The following is a 20,452-nucleotide window of genomic DNA, read 5'->3' on the forward strand; positions in this document are numbered from 1 at the left end:
CGCGGTATTAAGGGGAATTAGAATTGCGGTCTTGTGTAGCCTGGTTTCCCATCAGGCCTTGAGTGGGTTGAGGGCGCTGCAGGCTTGTGTCAGTGGAGCGGTGGCACGCAGAGGGCAGCAGGGCAGTGCTAATGGCCGGGGGGGGAGGGGCGGCGGTGGTGAAGAGGGGGAGGTGGGGGTGGGCGAGCCCTGCAGCATCGTTTACGAGATGTTCTTGAAATCTCCGCCATTTACAGCCAGAGGGGGTTTTAAAGACACAATTTGTTATCAAATGAAATTACACGATGTGGGTCAAGTCAGAAACGGTGACTCAAGAGCACTATGGGAAACTACATTCATCAATAATGCACGACTGCCTTGTAAGTAGACGGGTACAGAATGGATTAGTGGAGCTTCTGCCACCAGAAGGCAGATTTTCGCTGGCGTTGGTTACCTGCTCCTTCATGTTGCTTTTTTGTTTTCACCTGGGAAGGTTCCCGCTGGGACGAACTGAGGTTGTAACAGAAAGACGCTGTGAGAAACCTGCTGAAGGGAATACATAGTTGTCGCACGTGGTGCTCTGTGCTCGTCGCACGCAGACAGCAATCCTCTGGAGGTGAAACGTTAAGTAAATGACCTGTCAATAAAGCATATTATACAGCACAAGGGAGGGGGGATAAGCTCTTTACTTCTGTGGCAGATATAGGGCACATTTACTCAGGGCATACTTCTGCAAGCAGGTCAAAGAAGGTAATCTCAGAAGACAAATGCAGTACTAGATAGATTCTATATGTGTTGCTCGTGCTGGAATTCGTGTGCAAGGGGGACTGAAACCTTATTTAAAATGAATTACCTCTGAATGGAAATATGTGGACATCGTATTTAAAATAATAAAATGATTTAAGACCAATTCTTTACCATGTGGGTCATTGTGTACATTCAAAAATAGCTGAGCTGTAGTAGTGTTGTAGCAGCCTCAGGCAGCTGTATTTATGCTGTCATGTGTGGGAATGGCATCTTACCCATAACTTGACTATGACTAACAAAGGGATCAGTTTCATTTCAAATATCATTATTGAAATGATCAAATATCATTTCAAGCTACGGTAGCTAGTTTTTGAAAGACATTACACATATCCCTCACCTAGAAAATGGTCACCTTGGCAACCAGTTATGTAAAGGTTGGCCTGTTTCAGAGTGGAATTGCTGCTTCTGAAGTTAAGCTCTGGGGCACAGATGGCGTGATATGAAATATTAAAATATAAATAATTGAAAAACATGCCTGTTCATAGCGTGTTAGTAGGCTGCATGGAGATGAAATGGATAAAATAAGTCTACTCATTGAACAGAGGGAAATAAAGAAATGTCATGGTGGCGGCAAAAATGAAGATTTTTTTATTTCGAAATGCACTTTCCCTCCCTGGCTGGCTCACAGAACACATCTTGTCCCCTGGTCATTCAGATAAACCTGCTCACCAGGGCTCTTTGACATTAATATCAGGAAACTATTGGAGAACCGGAAGAAAGGATTGGTGTTCTGAGGCACCGTCAAGAGTGCTGTTGTGGGCGCCGGAGAGGTCACCTCACCGGTGTGTGTGTGGACAGTGTGTGGAGATGTCGGCGGTGAGCGTGGGCCGCTTGGTGTGGCCCAGTAATTGGGTTAATAGCCACGCTTGGCTGGACCAGCATGAAGAGAGTGGAGGGGAAGGGGCAGGGGGGGTGTGCGGGGACAGCGGGCTGCGGCAGGTTGCTAGTGGAGTGTCAGGAGTAATAAGTGGCTGGCTGTTCTCCTCTCCTCCCTCTCTCCGTCTGTATCTCCCACTCTTTCCTCCCACTGCTTCCTCCTCACTTCTGTTTACTTGATGGTTGGAATGATCTTTATTCCCTGGAGGCTTAGCCATAGTCATGCAATTTCTGTAATTATTCATTATTTAAACACACAAAGGAGTAGCAATGAAGCGGTGAGCTGAAAAAATACCCAGGTGTAAATAACCATTTCTTCCATGTTGCTATACCTACTGACACTGTGGTATTTGTTTTTCAGATGCCTTTGTAAACAGTCAGGAGTGGACCCTGAGTCGATCAGTACCTGAGCTCAAAGTGGTGAGTCTTCTGTTTTCTGCCTTGATCACAGTTCATCTGCAATGGTTTTAACTCAGACATACATCAAGTATTGCAATATTGTTCTTGCCAGTATTGGTATTCATGGAGAGAACACTGCAGAATAAAACACCTTTTAAATGTCATCCTTGGTAATATTTTCTACTTGTGCATTCTTAAATTATATGTTATAAATTCCCGTATATTGGTTTATTACAGATTACACTATAAATATTCCAGTTCTGACTTGTATTAAAAATGGCAAGTTTTCATCCTCCATTGTTGTAGTAATGTCCTAACAATGTGAACAGCTGAGTGAAACACATTTTCCACTAGGGTGCTTTTGCAAAATACTACATCTGCTACAACAGCAACAACTACAATGTAATTTCTGAGCACTTGTCAACCAGCTCATTAATACCGAAAGCTTTTTCTTTACCGTGTCTCTGTCTTTCTGCATATTGCCTTTCTATAACGTCTCCCAGGCTCACTGTCAGTGCCTGTGCCTGATTTAGATAAGCTGCCACAATGCCCTAAGGGACCCCAAACTGATTTTGTCCTATTTTACTTAAGGATATTTCAACGTATATTGCCTTCCTCAAAGAAAAGTGCTTAAAAATCAAATTTTTCATATATTCTGGCCATACTCTGGCACACATATATAATAATGCTGCACGAAAATATTAAACATTACAGTTGATACAATATTTATTGTATATCACCTCTAGCATCTTAATTATGGTGATGCATCCAAGTATCGCCTTACCTGAATTCTATCCACTGTGTAGCTCTCCAGAACTTAGGCTCTGTATTACTGTGGAAAGCAGCTTGGATTTACACCTTTGACAATACAGACCTCTGAGGCCAGCTAACGTTGCCACAGTAGACAGCAGCTACAGGATCAACCAATCATTTGTACCCGTTTAAAACGGGAGAAATCTGATGAGTATTTGACTTCATGTCAAGTATTTGACATTGTTTTAGAAGATAATCTGATCAGTCTGTGCTGCTAGTGACTAATAGGCATAGGGAAGGAAGTATTGGTCCTGTGCATGCTGGGAGAGTGTTCTCGGATTTGGAATAACTTCTCAGGTCCTGGTGTGTGTTGGTGTTTTTCCAGGGCATTGTGGGTAATCTGGCCAGTGGGAAGTCGGCGCTGGTACACAGGTACCTGACTGGGACGTATGTGCAGGAGGAATCACCGGAAGGTAAGGTCACCTTGCAGACCTCTAAATGTTACATCTGGTTTGCTAAAGACTCTTCTTATAACACTTTTCTTCTAGTGGTTTCTGTGTGGCTGTTAAACAGGAAACCACCAAAAACCTCTTTTTGTAGTCCCGGTCAGTCCAAAATAAGTCAGGTTATGGTAATTAATAGCTGTATTATCCATTTTTAATGATTCTAAACTTAATTTCTTTCATTTATATAGACTGATCGTTGGGTTGAGTGACCTGCATAGATATGGCTGTGATACAACTTGGCCTAATCACCAGAAAAGCTTCTTGAGTACTTTGTATTTTTAAACAGTTGCATGAAATCTCTTAGAATACCCACTATTGAAAACTGGCACAGTTGAGCTCCTTACTGAAAATAACTTTTTGTAAACTTCCTGTAGTCTTATTTTTAGCAGTCCCACTTTCTGCTGGCTCCACTGATCTTTAGCACATTTGCTTTAGGGCCTGTGTCATAGTTTTTCATTTTTGTAATTAAAAGAAGACAAAATTCCATCATTGACAACATTTCAAACCCTTAAGCACTGCCTGAATATGTGTACCAAGTGTTTGAATATTTAATGCTCTGCTGTTAATGTTATCATTAATAGATTTTGTGCTAGCTTTATAGAGTGACCTCTCAGGAAACCCTAGGGAGTGATTAGGGTTACTCTTTTTTCTGTTCCATTTTAGCATGAACTTAAGCTTTGTCAGAATTTTTTTCTTACATGTTTCAGTCTTCTTTCCTCAATTCTCTGCCAGAAATTCAACAGTAACATAAAAAACAAACATCCAAAGAGAACATTAAAGAGTGCAGAAAAAGTTGCTATAGTGTATTTTTGTCTAGTTTCATGTGCTTTGGCGGGAAAGCAGATCTCTTAAATTTCTTCCAAAAGCCTTTGAAGTAATTTAAAGCTTCATATTTTGGTCCAGGAAACTTGGACGGATATACCTTAAAGCATCTCTAAATGAACGAGGCTTGCAGGAATGAAACTCACTGGATATTAACAATTAGTAGGTTGTCTTCATAAGTCTGGGATCATAGGCAGCTCCCGGAGTCTCTCTGTACAGTGTGTACAGTGCATCTTCAGTGATTTCTGACACAGTTTTTGTTCGGGGTCTTTTTTCCCCATCCTCTCTTCAGTCATTTATGCTGCTACATCAGTGCCTTCCTGCTTTCCATAGCCTGTGCATCTACCTAGTCCCTGCTTCTCCATGGGAAGTTAGGTGCTCATCAGCGAATGTAGAATTGCCTGCATTGGGCATTTTATCTTCAGTTCTGCTTGTCGTGTTCATTTTTTATTCATCTCTAGACAGCGAGGCAGAGACCAGGAATGGTTCCACTTGGCAAGAAGGAGCACATCAAAACAAAGCAATAAGCAGTAACAAACTCATCCCAGCTCATGAAAATCCAAAACCTCTGATCTCAGGGTATTTTGACCCTAGTCCACCCTCTTGTTCCTAGAAAAAGAAAACGCTATTTGATATTGCAGGCCCGTGGTTAAACAATCCGGCGCAGTTCAAAAATCTTTAGGAACCAAAGTGTTGATGCTTCGTGTTTAGTTTAGATTAAAGGATTTGCTGATGCGTTTTCTACATGCTGGCATGAAAGAAGCACTTTAGAAAAGCAGTCTCCTATCTTAACTTAAAATAAATAGTTAAAAGTATTGATGAATGCTTTCTTTTTGGATTCTGTTCTCAGCAGAAGAAAATTGCAAAGCAGGTATCACCGAACAAGAACATTTTGGAAAGAGTGTGAAACCAAAGGGAAATAATTGATGATCTTTTTCTAAGTAATGCTTGGTAATGGGTGATCTATTGTTGTTTTTATTGACTTTCCTATTGGCCTTTATTGGTAATGAATGCCACTGTGTCCAAGCAGAGAGATTAATTTACTTTCTGATCAATTGACTTAATCTGAAACAGACTGGCATTTAATCTTAAACTTTATATTAGGATCTGGAGCGTGATACAATTGAAACTACAGATGGAAACCTTTTTTCACTCAAGTTTAGACAGTTGTTTAGCCTGCTCTGTAAGCACTGAACATAGCCAACCATCTTTTGATAGATTGGAGGAAGAAGTCTGGATTTATCTCTCCATGGCTGACTCCGTGAGTTGATTGTAACCTTATTTTCAGCCTAGCATATCCTGGGACACCAGGATATAAAATAGTCCTATTGCGACTTCCTCAGTTTTCCCACATCCCAGTCTGTCTTGCCACGGGAGCACTTTAATTGCACAGCTCTCTGGGATAGTGGTTTGCAGTGCTTCTACGTGTACTGCTGGGCGGCGAGGGGAAAAGTGCCAGAGTGCAGATGTGAAAAACTGTAAATAGTATGTTTCTTAAAATATTTCCTTGTGAGATTTTACATTTTCTCATTATGACACTCACAAGGAATGCAAGGATGAAAATACAAAAGATTAAACGTTAAAACTAAGTCAATGCGTATGAGGGAAGAGCATAAAAATCCATTTTAAAATGCATTAGTAATAAGATTCTAAATACGGGCGATTATTTCTGCTGCTTCAGATGGGTTTCCTGTGGTCCATTATCTGTGAGATTGAAATACGAATACGATAATTCTAAAATCACGCCATTAAGGAAATCTTGTTTGCTCTGGTCATAGAAAGCTTATGAGATGTAAATTAATCATTTACTGTCCTAAATTTGTCTACAGAATTTTAACTTGAAAAGATTATGCACATCAGGGAAACAGTTTATGAAAAATAGGGAGACAGGTCATGTTTTTATTCCTGTGTTATCTTTATTTATGCCCATTTTCCAAGTTCCAAGTTCTGTACTGCTGTGAGTGGTTACTTCACCCTGGGTCTGGGCTGTGCTGCTTCAATCCCTTGTGCAAAGTCAGGTGAAATAAATATTAGCCAAAGTTTTTTTAAGAGACCCTCTGAAAGAAGACATTATGTATTGCTGAAATTAAGAAATGAGAATTTTTTTAATAAAATCTTAAGCATACTTGGCTCTGAAGTGGCCTAGTCTTTAAATTAATTCGACTTCTCAATGAGTCTGAAGGTTTGTGTGTGTTTAAGTGAAAGCCAATCTCTGTATTTTATTAACATGCAGAATTCCTCTAATCTAGCTTTTGGCTGGTGAACAACACCTTGATTGATTTTCAACTGCATGCTGTACATTATTTTTGATTATTAATAACAATACTGTTATTACTTCCAAAATTAATCAAACCTCGCCTAGCTTATTGGTCCTTTTTCTTTTACGGTTCAGGATTCCATTTGAAAGGCAGTGTGTACTGCAGGTCCTTGGGGAATAAAAGCCCCCTTACTAAAAGCGAACAGGTCCCAAATGTTTTAACAGAAGTCAGACTAAAAAAAAAACACCCCCCTGCTTTTTAATAGTCACTCCTGTCCTGAAAGTGACCTCTTTTTATGAGGCCATGTTTTTTTATTAACAGCGGAGTTCTTAACCTTAAAACTTTTTCAAAGTGGTTTTTCCTCAGCGCGTGCTGGAACAATCCTTTGATTACTCTTACTCATTTGTGCACAGAATGCAAGCACACAGGAAAGCATTTATCATGTGTGGCTTGTGTAAACTTTCCGAAAGTATGCAAATATTTTTCAGAACGTCCGATTGTTTACAGTCCCGTTTGGTAAACACGATCAGTGAAGTCAAAATGCCATGTCTGGTTGTGCAAGTTTCGGCAGCAAGTCATTTTTGCCGGGGAAGCTGCCAGAGCTGCTTTGATCTCTCTGTGGGGCTTTTCCACGTGAGCTTGCTCTGTTCTCTCCCTCTGGGCTCAGCGGGTTTGTAGCACAGGTCCTGGGAGACACTACCCTTCCAGGCGCTGTGCGGGACAGTGTGGCTCTGAAAATCAGACTGGGTGAGAGACAATTTCACTAAAGCAACTGTTCTGGGAGTATGGGTGGAGGTGAGAAATTCACGTTCGAGTGAGGTCGGGAAGGATTAGACAATTCATTTTTTTTAAATGCCATTGAAGCTTGTCTCCTGGTGTATTATATATATATTTTATGAAATTCAGTATTAAATCCTAAATAATATGCATTGCTGAAGACAAGAATGAACGTATTGCTCTTCAGCTTCAGAGATTCCTAACATGCTGTACTTGCTTGTCTTTATTTTAGCTCTTACTTCTGTGCTGGATGGCTACAGTGCCTGGTGGCTCTTGACTGTATGTGCTGCTGTGCTTGGAAACGACCTGAATCTTTGATTTATTTTTGTCTTCTTTTATTTCCTCTCTCTTGCTGTCTGTCCTTTTTATAGCTGACATGGATGCAGGTAACTATATTCTCTCTGCCTTTCCCTGTCTGTTGCTCATTGAGAGCCCATGCTTCATTTTTTCCAGCACCACCCCTCTCCTCCTTCCATTGTCTGCCAGTCAGTGACAGGACCACTGTGATCCCACATGCGACCAGCAGTTTCATCTGGCTCAGCCCACAGCACCTAGCTTTCTCAGTGTGACCCACTGCAATCACAAGTTCAAAATGCTCTTTTACTTGGGCTTTGTGTTACTGATACTGTGGGGATTTGCCCCACGATCTACTGGGATCTGTCTGTGAGAGCTGGATGCCTGAATTCCCTAATGGCAGCTATCATATGAACACATAGTGTATTTCACCCTGATCTCCAGCATTTTCTGCTCCTCACACAATTGCAAAGTCATTGCCCCTATAATAAGTCACAAGGGGCTTACTTGTATATAACTGATTTAAGATCAGGTTTAAGGAAGGGGGAAAAGGAGGCCATTATAGCTTCTTGTATCGTATCGGAGAAGCTCAGAAACCCTGTATGAAGAGAAGCTTGGGGTTTTATCTCTGAGCGTGTTGAACCTGCTGGCCAGTTCTGTAGCATCATCTTCATCTCATAACCATTGTGGAAAAAGACTAGTTGTACTATGTGACAGCTTCATCTCTCCAGTAGTTTTTGCAGCATGACAGGAACGGACTGTGAAAATGGTAACGGTAGAAATGGACTGCGTCTGCTACAAGGGAGGATGTCTTGGGTTCGGAGAACTGGCAGGCCTCGTTACAAAGAACAAAGTCCGACGATGTTGGCCTGTGGTCCCAGTGAGCTGAATCACGATCCCCGCCTGTGCTCCTCTCTCACAGCACTGCATCTGAACTGGAACTTTTCAGTGCCGAGATCACTTTGTGTAATGCTGTATAATTAGCTGAAGGAAGTGAGATTCAGGCCAGTTTCCCTTTGAAATATCCAATAATGAATACACTGACCACAGGTCTAGAATATCTCCAGCTGTGCAGTGAACACTTACTGTGTCGACATATCTTTTGCCTGAACTCGTCATGGGTGGGGTTTAGATGAATGCAGTTACTTGCTTTAGGTAAATATTTCCAGTGTTTAACAGTTGGAACCATTAGTTAAATTTGTTTTACATTATTTCTAGCCTGACGGTGGAGGGCAAACTTTTATTTTGGTCTATATGTAGTGCATTTAGTAAGTATGGTTTATATTTAAGCAACACCCTTAGTTCCATTTTTGTTGTTTGTTTCTGCACTGTATTTTTTTTTAAAGTTATTCCGAGGGATTTTGGAATATAATGAACGTATGCATTTATGTATATAGGTCTTTATTTATTTTTTTAAATCGATTCTTCTTTTCTGCAGAACTTGGAAAATATTCACACCATTGGCTAAATATTCTGTTAGAAGCTGTGCAATTCCATCCCACCCCCACCTCATCACAAGGGGACACTGAAGTAATTAACAAGAGCTGATGAGGATAATTGGCCAGGGCCCTGCTCTCCCTCTGCGCTCCGAGAGTGGCTCAGTACTGGGAGGAGCCCCAGGGAGGTGGAGACCCTGCAGGGCAGCCTGCTGTGTTTAAGACTGCTCAACCTGCCCCAGTGGAAGGGCCCCAGCTAACATCTCATTCCTCCTCCTTGTTTTCATTCTTAAAATGTTCGTTACAAACATTTAGATATTTCTCCATCGCATTCTCTCGGTCTCCGATGGAATGAATGCTAAGCATGGAGCTGCCAAGCTAATGAGACTCGTTTATTTCCAAACCTTCAAGTTCTCCCCAGATACTCCTCTAAATTCTCTGGGCTGGTCTCCTCTGGCAGCTAAGAAATGCCTTTTTATCATTTTTAAATTTTACAGTCAACACTGTACCATACACACAGAATTTTGGCATTTGAACTTGTACCAGATTTATCTTTGAGAGGCACAAAAGTCAGTTGAGTAGACGGGAGCCCCGTTGTGTTTAAGAAGGATCAACCTCAGGAAACGATTTGTAAGAGACGGGTGCCTCATAAGTCTTTGGGCAGTGGGAAACTTGTGGAAATCCATCTGAACATGTGGAGAGCATGCCATCTCCACAAGACCAATGAACAATTGCCACTTGGACTTTTTTATATTCAAATAAATCACCAGAAATCGATCTTTTCTAATTAAAAAATTGAGCTCCTAAAGGTATAAGAATTCCTCATAATGATTTTGTTTCTGTAAGCGGTGCAGCACATTGCAGTATTTATTTTCACCTCCCTTTCCAGTGAAAGGGGAATATTGATGGTGCTTCACTGTTGACAGAAAGCTTTTTAATTAGGGAACACATTTCAGCCGTTCATCTAGTTTTCTATGACATCCCAGAACCTGTTAAGGGTTCAGTTCAGTACTCAGCCACTCCTCCGAGTTGAAAATGAAAGGCAGACCACTCCATCTGTCTCTAAAGGAGTTATAATGTACACATGTGAATTCGAGCTCGGCTCGCTCCTTTTGGCTTGCATTGTGGAAACCTGCGTAGTCTTCCTGCAATGACATAAGAGTTGGGAAATGTCTAGAAATTCCCAACACCGAGCTTCCAGTCTCATGACAGTCGACACAGACATCTATAATTACCCAAATCCCTGATGTCATGGTGCTGCTTCTTGGGCCTTTAGTCTTCTCACTTGACATTACATCTTAAAGAGAGGAACCACACTTTCTTTTTTGTTTTCTGAACGGACTGGATCTACTCCATATAGTAGCAGAATCCGCCTGGAATGTCTTATTCTGCTTGTAACACAGCAGCACACATCACTATAACAGTCTTGTATCCCAGAATTTGTGTCTGACAGGCTGGAGACTTCACTTCTTTCAGTCTTACAAATTGGAGTTATGATGTTAAGGTATTTCCTTCAGTCTGTGGCATCTTTGCAAGTTAAAGAGAGTCTCAGTAGCTATTCTTGTCAGCAGTACATTGCATTGTCATTAAAACAAAACCCTTGAGTGCTGTCCATGTTTGCGGTCACATGAATTCTGTATGGAAAGGAATTATTGCTTGAACCAGCGCTCTGCACCCCTGACTAGTGAAGGCACACAACTTAAACGGTGGAGGTTTTAAAAACCTCCACCTTCAACCTGACTAAATGAGTCAGGTTGCAATGACTGTGGAACGGTTTGGAGCACAACTGCTACTTTCTTGCCTTATCGCTTGATTCCTGACTGCAAAACACTGTGGGCGACGTGTCTCCGATATCCCAAGAACCGGTTTCTCTTAGAAACTAGACAATATGCAAAACTGAACTTGGGGAGAAAATGGAATAAAATTAAAAAGCTTTTCATGACAGACAGCACCCACGTAGCTTTTTACTGTTCTGTCCCTGCTGCACCCCTGAATCCGGGCTGTGTTACAGTTAGGTTAAAGTAATTAACAAAACGTTCGCCTCAGTGTTCGGACCTGTCAGAAATTCCTGAAAGAGAAACATGCAGCTCTAGCTCAGCCCTCCTTAAACCTTCCATCTGACCAACTGACACCTCGCTCTATTCCCACGTGAACTTTCGTCTCTCTTGCATAAATGTGCAACGTGCTGCTTTGGTTATCCCACAAAACGTGTTGTTTATGTATAAACAACATTGCAGTTGTTATTGCAGCACACCCATTAATGTCGGAAGCACCGCGCTGGGGAAGTGTGTACTGAATTGAAAACAGTAAAGGCAAATGCATTACATGCCCTTTTTTAACTCTAGAGTCTGAGATCTTGTAACTATCCGTTCTGTGACTTCAAATCATGTGCATGTCGATTGATAAAACATTGCATTAGAAACTTGGTGTTGGGCACTTCCTTCTAACAGTGCCTGGAGATTGAACTAATTTAATCTAAGATCCTGTTGCTGCTCTTCAGAATGTAATAAGTTTGAGCCATTCTCCTATATGTATGAAGCCCTCAGATCCTGTTACGAGGTATTAGAATGAAATTACTGTTTCCCCTCCGTCACTCTGCGCAGTGCAGGGAGAGGTTGAAAGCAATTGTCCTGCCTTGCGTGACTCCTTTTCCTAGCCCTGTTCTTCTTCAGCCCTCAATGGGCTCCTTTCCCTCAATCTCCATTAATCCTGCAGAGGAGATCTCAGTTTCCACTTTTCTCAAGAGGGCCGTTAAGACTCTTCCCTGTCAAGGGCCATCTCTAGCACATGATGTCTGGATTTCTGTTTTTAGCCAAGGATTGATCCACTCCTTATACTGGCTTCTGTTGAAGTGTCTTATGCTGACAAGGATGCAAGTGGAAATGAGTGGGCAGTGCTTTCAAGGCAGTGAACAGCAGGCTCCTCTTTACACAAAGGGTTGTAGGAGTATGGAAGGGTTATTATTATGGACTTGTGATTTATTGTTACTAATTATTGATGCTGATTCCCTGGCTCTCTTTAAGAAATGATTGGGTGAGATCCTTAGGTTAACAACCAAACGTAATAGACTGAATGGCCTTTTCTTCTTCCCATGCTTAATATTTTTATGAAAGAAGTGATTTGTCATCTGTACTGATGCGCAAAGAGCTGTCGTCAAGTTGGGAGCACTGAGGGCGGGATTTCCTTTAATTATGATTTGTATGTTCTTTTCATTTAATGTTGTATATAATATTTTTCAATGGAGTCTTAACTACTATAGATCACATCCTTTTTTCCTTAGTAAGCTTCTGTCTTGGGAAAGGTACATAAATAACTTAATTTTATTATTAGAGGCTTCAGAAGCACACACATATGGAATCCTCTACATGACCCTATCTGTATTACATCAACTTAGCCATTTCTTCTCTCACAGTGGACCTTAGACAGAGCAGCTGTCTAGCTCTGTGTCTACCCAAGGTACTATGACTGTACTTCAACAAAACACATCGTAGCTCTGTAGTGGGAACCAGATTTCCTCTCATCTTCATGTCCCCCTACCTCTGCATACAGCTGTGTTCCAGATGTGTCTTCACCACTCGTTTGTCCAACAGGCTCAGTATTGTACCCAGAAAGCCTTTGTGCATTTACCTGTGACAATCCATCAGCCATGAGGAAACATCGCCATCTATAACTGTACTGTAGCAATTGCATACTGTAGTGCCTGTTCACTTTTAAAACGATGTGGAGTTTTTGTTCTTGTGGAAAATGCAGTAACCTCCAAAATACAAATTCTTTGCGTTTCATTTCTTCTGCTTTGTCGTTGTTCTACAGCAGCAGGTATGTCCAACCCTGCTCCTGGCGAAAATCATTCCAGCAGCTTTTATAAATAACCATTTAAAATCAGTGTTCTCTAAAGACTTGGAAAATTTCTTTGTGATCAATTGCAGGTGATGTGTTAAATGAAGCAACTCATTAATCATTTGGAACAAAGCTCTGGAGCCCCCCGGGATGAGTTTTCCCAGTTGAGCTAATTACTGGCTTAGTTGATCAATAACTTACAAGTGTTCCCAGTCGTGATAAGTTAGTGATATTGGGTCACCTTTAAGCCTTTCTGGAATGGGGCTCTCCAGGAGTAGGAGTAGAGAATCTTGCCTTCTAGTATGAAGAGCAGCTTATCTGCTGCAAGAACAGGACATAAGCACTCCGATATGGGTACAGAAAATGAAATTTATCAGGGTGCCAAAAACCTCAGGAATCTGTCTTCTTCCGTGTCGACACCAAAGAAGACAGTTGCCACACGCACAAATGGCTGTGCACATGCCCCCGGAGGTAGCAAATTCTGCATCTTTCACAAGAGCCCTGTCCCCACCCCAGTCTCACCCCCTCTCACTGCTCTGCTGTCTCTGACAGGCGGGCGCTTCAAGAAGGAGATCGTTGTGGACGGACAGAGCTACTTACTGCTCATCAGAGATGAAGGGGGCCCCCCAGAGGCACAGGTTGGTATTGGTGGATTCTGTGTATTTTATGTTCTTAACATAATCATGATATTAGTTGGGGTCAGTTATTTGTTTCAGCATGTTAACTGTCTTCCTTTTCACATTAAAAGGTTGTCAGACCAGCTGTAAACAGAATTACGTCTCTTTCCTCCACTGAGAGTTGTTTTCTATACCTGCTGTACTTTTCCCACATGGGACTGCGTTTAATGCTCTGACTTAGCTTGCCTGCAGTTTCTGCCAGGATGTAAAATAAATGACAGGTGCAGAATAGCTGCACACTCACACCCATAACAGTAAGACAATGTAGAGGAAAGCCACTGAAAGTACTTTACCAGGTCTCTGTTTCAGTTGTAAGTGTGGCATTGTTGGAGAACAAGCATAATATGATTAGCCTATTGATTAGAATGAAGTGTCAGCAATGTAATTGCACATCATTAAAATGTTTCATTAAGAAAAATTTGTACAGATTTTGAGACATCAGGTGTTTCTATTTCAGCCAGTGAAAACAAAACCTATGGAGAACTATGGATAAACATTTTTTGCTCTTGGGGAAAATATATCCGGAAAGTGTAGAAACGTTCAACAGAAAAGGCAGTAAAGTTTACATTGTAGCACCCAAGTAGAATCTCCCTGTAACACTTTACCAGTTTGGTGAGCAATGGTTAATCTCTGATCACATCTCTGAGTTCTCAGTGACAGCCTCTTGCATATTCATGTAGAGTGTTTTGGCACAGAAGGGCGTGTCTGGAAATTTTAATACTGCACACACTTACACAAGATGGCTGTGTTTTTGAACTGCGTCTTCCCACAGCGCACAGAGGTCATGGTTTTAATTGCTGAGGTTTCGTTTTAGGGATTTTAGGTAGTGGAAATCGGAGACCAAAATGATGTTTGAATGGAAGCTCTCAAATGTAGCATCTTTTAAAATCGACCTTTTTAGGGAAGGATGGAGGAGAATATGTGACCAGTTCTGGTTTAGATCCGAATACATGGACCCTTCAGGATGAAGACGGGCACTCTTGGCAGCATTAACAATTCCAAATTCAGCAATCTGAGACGGTTGATATCAAACATGGAATCAAATGGTACAATAAGTATACAGGTGTAGCAGGCGAATTCAGGCACAAAATCTGCTGAAGGTCTTGCTTACCGGGCTGTTGCAGAGACGGAATGATTAGAACACACTCCTCATTGCTCTCCGAGCTGCAGGAGCTCTTGTTAAATTGTTGAACCTAGCTTCTAACGTGCACCACTTCATTTTACGGGGTTTAGAAATGTTTGAACTCTTGCTAGGAATATTTGACCTAAACTGACATTTCTGGGGTTGTTCCTGGTGGATCATCTCTCTCTGTTTTGATATGTTACCTGTCTTGTCAGTGTGGTGTTGAAGTGCCGGTTGTCTCCCTGCCTGGCACGCCCTCTCAGAATGTAGGACAGGATGTCTGGGCTGAGACCCTGGGTCGGTCAGTGACCGTGTCCCTCTCCCCTGTCTTGCAGTTTGCACTGTGGGTTGATGCCGTCATCTTCGTCTTCAGTCTGGAGGACGAGATCAGCTTCCAGACGGTGTACCACTACTACAGCCGCATGGCCAACTACCGCAATACCGCTGAAATCCCGCTAGTGCTGGTGGGAACACAGGGTAAGACTCCCATTAGGCAATCGCAACTGATGGCCTCCTCTTGACTCCTGCATGAGGTGGATCAACTGCTTATTGTACTTAAAGTATATTCGGTTTATTACTGAAATAACATCCCATCCTTTTCTGTGCTTTCCACTTCCGCGTTTGGGAATGGATTGGATCTGTTTATTTGGGCTTTTGGTTATCAGCTGTGGAGTTCTGCCAGATCTTACGAGCTAAGCAAGGCTGGAGGTGGTGAGTCAGACGCGAGAAGATAAAGAAAAACCAGGTTTCTGGTGACGTTGGCTGCCATTACATCATCCATGTAGTTGTTGCACATTGGTGGTGGTGGAGGGGAGTCCCCATTACCTGTAAAGCGCTTTGAGTGAAGTGTCCAGAAAGAGCTATATAAGTGATATAAGTGTAAGCAATTATTTTTATTATTTATTATAATTTCACTCTATCTGGCCTGCCTAAGATCTCCCTCAGTTCGGGTGTTGGGGCGGTTTCACACGTATCCACCTGATCTGCTTTATAAGGCTGTTGGTGCTTCAGCCGGTGGGGACTGCGCTTCACTGATGGATGAAGTCGGTCCCCTCCTGTATCTGAAGTTCTCTGGGATGCTGTGATATGAAAAGTGTTACCTTATTATGAATATTCTCAGTAAAGCCAATATCGCCACCTAGTGGTCTCATTCTGTAGAAACTCAAACAGACATTCTGTGGTCCTTATAACCGTAATAAATGCAGAGTTTAGGGAAAAACGTTTTTTCTTACTTATTCTTTGATGCACATTAAAACGGATGAAATTCAGAAATGTTTATTCTGCTGTAGATTCCTTTGTTATAGCACATTAATTGGTAAGTTTTTAGCATATTGATGAAATTAATGAAAATTGTGTGTGTGAGTTTGAAGTTTAAATAGGGAGAAACTTCACAAATAGGGAGAAAATCTCACTGCTTTAGTGGTCATTTTATTTTTTTTAAAGATTACTTATACAAACTTGATTGTAACAGCATAGGTTCAGTGCCGGCTGCACAGCCAGACCAGTAACCTGCGTGGATGTGTGGAGGTATTGTGATCTTTTAGCGCCCTCTTGTGGTTAGAAAAGTATCTGTTCCCTTGTGCTTTCCAGGCTGTTCATAGTGAGACCCTGTTCTCTTTCACTTAGTGCGTAGGTTTGGTGTGATTTATTATTGATTACATAATTACAACTACAATTCTCTCCTGAGAGAGATTTTTTTATATAGTTGCAAACTGAAATTCCAGCTTCTGCTTCTGTGGTGTGCTTGAGAAAGGAGTAGAGGAAAGACTCACCTGCCTGTTGCCTGGCTTTTTTCACCACATCCCAGACAGATCAGGTGGTTTCTGATGTATTATGATGACGTACATGAAAATGGGAGTATCCCTCTGACTGGACTCAAATAGTCCCATTATGTGTCCTTAGTAATTCACTTCCCTCTGACTCAGACCACAAAAAACAGCACAAGAAGGTGTGCAGGCACTCAGACAGCCCCCGGGTAAGAGGCACAGCCATACACAAAAATGAGGAACCCTTTAACTACCATTAAAATACCAGTGTGGTTAAAGAAGCAAAATGACTGCTCTCACACAAAGAGAATTGCTTTTTACCACTGTAACCAATTTTGTATAGACAACACCTGAATAACCTTGGGGTGTGTTTCTGGGTTTTTTAATACTGGTGTGACTCCATCAGAGTAGGGAAGACAGTCCTTGTTTTCCGTGTTTTGGGATCCCCCTGATTGTCAGCAGATGGAGCCCTGTCACCTTTCATAAAGGCTAAAGCACAACTAGCACTTTCTGCGATAATGTCAGTGTTTCCAGAGGCTCTGAAACAACTTGTGCTTCTCTTTCTTAACATAAACGTAAAAGATTTTCTTCTTCACTGTCAGACAACTATGTAGCACCTTATTCTAAATGTGTTCTCATATTTTACAATAGTTTTGCACCAAGGCTTCTCTTGAGACCTTAGCCATTTTCTGACTCTTGATCACAATCTTTTCAGCATTGTAGATGAGTAACTGCGCTCATGTGTAGTTACTCTTGGGGCCTGTATTTTCTGTATTTCCCACCAAGTGTCTCCATACGGATGTGTAATATTGCATGTACATGGGGGTGCTGGAATAAATTGTAGAAGTGAGACACTTTAAACATTTTTTAGAGAAGTAATTAACTTGTAGATAAGATTTTACTTATGGATTTTTTGTTCATGAATAACTTTATTTCTTACTTATTAGTATTGCAGTATTGTTACTGAATTATTAAGTAAGAAACAGCATGATTCTTTCATCATTACTGATTGAGATACCAGTCAGCTCATAATAATAATAATAATGAACTTTATTTTATATAGCGCCTTTAAAGGTGGCTTCTCAAAGCGCTTTACAGGATGACAATAACAATAAATAAGAAGACTACAACAATAAATAAGAAGATTTCACAAGATAGGACACTATTATAATTACAACAATATAATGTTGGATTCTAGAGCATACGAAAGATTACGAATGACAGGAGGCAGTCCGCTCCCTTTAACATTGTTTAGTAACCAGTAGCTTAACCGATCCGAGCATCTCATCCTTCAGTTTTGTGAAAGAACCTGGAGCACCAACTTTGACAAAACTGCTGGGTAGCTTGTTCCCGACTCCCACAACACTTAGTGTAAAGAAGTGCCTCTTGCCCTCAGTTTTCAAGGCACATCCTTTACTTTGTGTTTCACTGCTAAATCTGAAAAACATTATTGTGCAAAGTGGTAGTCACACAGCTCACGGGGAGACGTATGTCTGAATATGCACGGCTGGGAAAACCAGTGCGGTTTTTAAGAGATGGCCGTTTCTCGCTGCACTGTTGTGTCCTCGGTGCGTCTGTCCCGCAGAAGCGGGACTCTGAGCAATAACAGCTGTCCTCCTCTGTGCTCAGATGCCATCAGCTCTGCCAACCCCCGGGTGATCGACGACGCGCGGGCACGCAAGCTGTCTACGGACCTGAAGCGCTGCACGTACTACGAGACCTGCGCCACCTACGGCCTCAACATCGAGCGCGTGTTCCAAGACGGTAAGGCAGAGGGCCGCGACTCCCGACACAGGGACTTCCATTTCGCACACGTGGAGGCTGTTTGTCTTTTGTTTCCTGCTCCGAGAAGGCTCACGTCTCCTTAGTCCTGCCTGTGTGGATTTGTCGTCGCTAGCTGTTCATTAACACCACTTCGCTCTAGGACTGCGTTTTTCATCACGTGAAGGCTGTTTCCCCGCTGCCATCCTCTGCTCAAACCAGAAACGAACAGAATATCTCATATCTGAATGAACTTGTGTGGAGAGAGATTTATTTTTCTTAAACATCTAGACCAAGAATGTATAGAAGTGCTAAATGACAATGCAGTATCAAAGCATTTTCACTTAGCTGTCCACTAGGGGGAGCTCTTGCTCTCTTGCTGAGTGGCTTGAAAGCCAACGTGACTTCATGTTGAGTCAAGTCTGAGTGTCATTTGAGTAAGCCCAAGGCCACCTTTTAAGGGTTAGTTTAAGATCAAAAGTCATTGTTTCCATTCTCAGGGTCATATTTAGTTTTGCTTTTGCATGCATGTTCTTTCTGCTTAACTGATAATGAAGTCTGATAATGAATCTGTGCGTGACTGCTTAGATTATTTCTTTTTTGCACTTAACATCTGACATGAGGATTGTCTTAATTTAGGCAACTCTGAATTCATGGTTCATAATTTGAATTGTTCAAGGTTTAAATTAGTATGTGAGCAAAAAAAGCTTTATCATAATCGATGGTGATTAAATGCAAAATAAAAGAACTATAACATTTCAAACTTTTGTCTATTTGCGGATCTGTGTTTATTGTTAAGTTTTTTATAATCATTATTAGTTTTAAAAGTATTTGTGGGCTTTAAAAATAATTTTAGGATATTGAAATCTCGTTTAGCAAAGGGCAGCTGATTTTGTGTTCAGTTATTAGAGACAAGCCCCATTTTTTATTCTTTTAAAATACCCACTTATATCAAGTGCACTACATTGGAATAAAAAGTAGGTTATTCAGCACTTCTCATTTCAATTTCTTGAAAAGTGCTCATAAATAGTAGGACTGTGATCCCAATCACAGACCCACTTTCACCTCTAGTGGAATCTGCTTACACTGGTGACCAGGTGGAGAACTGTGAAGAGACTGCACCAGGCAAAATCTTTTGAACTTTTGCCAACAAAAAAAAATGTTTTCGCCATCCACAGCGCAAGACAAGCAAAAGGAAATTTAGCTTTGCTCCAGGAGTAATCAGGCTTGAAAACAATGAATGTAAGGAAGTTTTATCAATACGATGTCTATTGGATACAGCTCCCTCTACAAATGTGCATCAATACCTTCCTAAATAGTATGGTTACTTTCAATCATTTTTATGGTGTGTTTGCCATTTTCTATGTAGATTTTTTAGTAATGTTGTTTTATTTGTTATGTGGTATGTGTTGCACTGAATGCATCTGAAATTGCCCTCCTGATGAATAAATGTGTTTTGAGTTTATCTGAAATAAGGAAGGGGTACAGATAGGACTGGCAGGTATTTCAAGACACAGCGCCCAGTAAGCGGCTCTCAATACATCGAACACCGCAAACAATACCGTGTTTGTTGTTTTTTTATGTCTTCGGAAAAACATCCTGCAGTGCTTGATGGCCCGGATTCATCCCTGTGTCATTCCGGTGTATTTTTGTGGTTTGCGGGATTCTGTGGTTTTCTGTGATCCAGAACTGTCTGACTGCGCCAGTAGTGTTGGAGGGAATGCTGGAGTGTTTTTTTGAGGCTTGTGGTTGAGAAGGAATATTTCCACACTAAATGCCTGGTTATTATCCAATTAATTATGACACTGTTTGGTTGAAGTCAGGTCTACTGTAATTTAGCGTGGCCCGCGTGTGTCTCTCTCTGGCAAGACCATCAGCTGCAGCAAACGGGAGCAAGAAAAGGCTAAGCTCCTTATTATTACTGACGCTGTCTCCTTGCATTTTTCATTTCATTATCCACAATTAATCACGTGTTTTAATTATCCAGCAAAGTGGAATTCACTGATGAGGTTGAAAATGATTATTTTAATGTTTCGTGTCGCTGCAGTGTCTTGACAGCGGTGCTCTGCCCGAAGCAGTGTGTGTGTGTGTGTGTGTGTTTGCACTGTGTGTTTAGCTTGCCTGAATTAGCCTGATGCTCCCATCAAAGCATTAAATGTGCTGTTGTTGTTTTTCACATGACCTTAATTTAAGATCAAGATCTGATGTCTTAAAAATAACAGTAATAGAGAAGACCTTGTTTCTGTAGCTGTTATTATTGTTTTCCCTTGCAGAAATATGAATTACTGTTTCTCAGTCAAGGGAGGAGTTCAGATTCATAGCGAAATACAATAACAGTGCAAAAGCCCTGGGATTGTCTTCCTACCATGTGCTTCATAGAT

General features: G+C 41.4%; 1 protein-coding gene across 8 annotated transcripts in view; it reads left to right on the plus strand.

The window, feature by feature from the left end:
* The window catches only part of agap1 (ArfGAP with GTPase domain, ankyrin repeat and PH domain 1), a 237,197-nt gene that overhangs the window by 126,513 nt on the left and 90,232 nt on the right, over nt 1-20,452 (plus strand). For 4 of the 8 annotated variants that reach the window (XM_015358506.2, XM_015358505.2, XM_015358502.2 and 1 more), the window contains exons 2-7: nt 2,024-2,082; nt 3,200-3,287; nt 7,549-7,563; nt 13,297-13,382; nt 14,880-15,021; nt 17,940-18,074. In XM_015358506.2, coding sequence (XP_015213992.1) covers nt 2,024-2,082; nt 3,200-3,287; nt 7,549-7,563; nt 13,297-13,382; nt 14,880-15,021; nt 17,940-18,074 — 525 coding nt within the window. The remainder of the gene's footprint in view (nt 1-2,023; nt 2,083-3,199; nt 3,288-7,548; nt 7,564-13,296; nt 13,383-14,879; nt 15,022-17,939; nt 18,075-20,452) is intronic. The other 4 variants (XM_015358507.2, XM_006636304.3, XM_006636303.3 and 1 more) reach the window with 1 other exon arrangement.

The sequence above is a fragment of the Lepisosteus oculatus genome, chromosome 12 (assembly GCF_040954835.1).
Source record: "Lepisosteus oculatus isolate fLepOcu1 chromosome 12, fLepOcu1.hap2, whole genome shotgun sequence".
Lineage (NCBI taxonomy): Eukaryota > Metazoa > Chordata > Actinopteri > Semionotiformes > Lepisosteidae > Lepisosteus > Lepisosteus oculatus.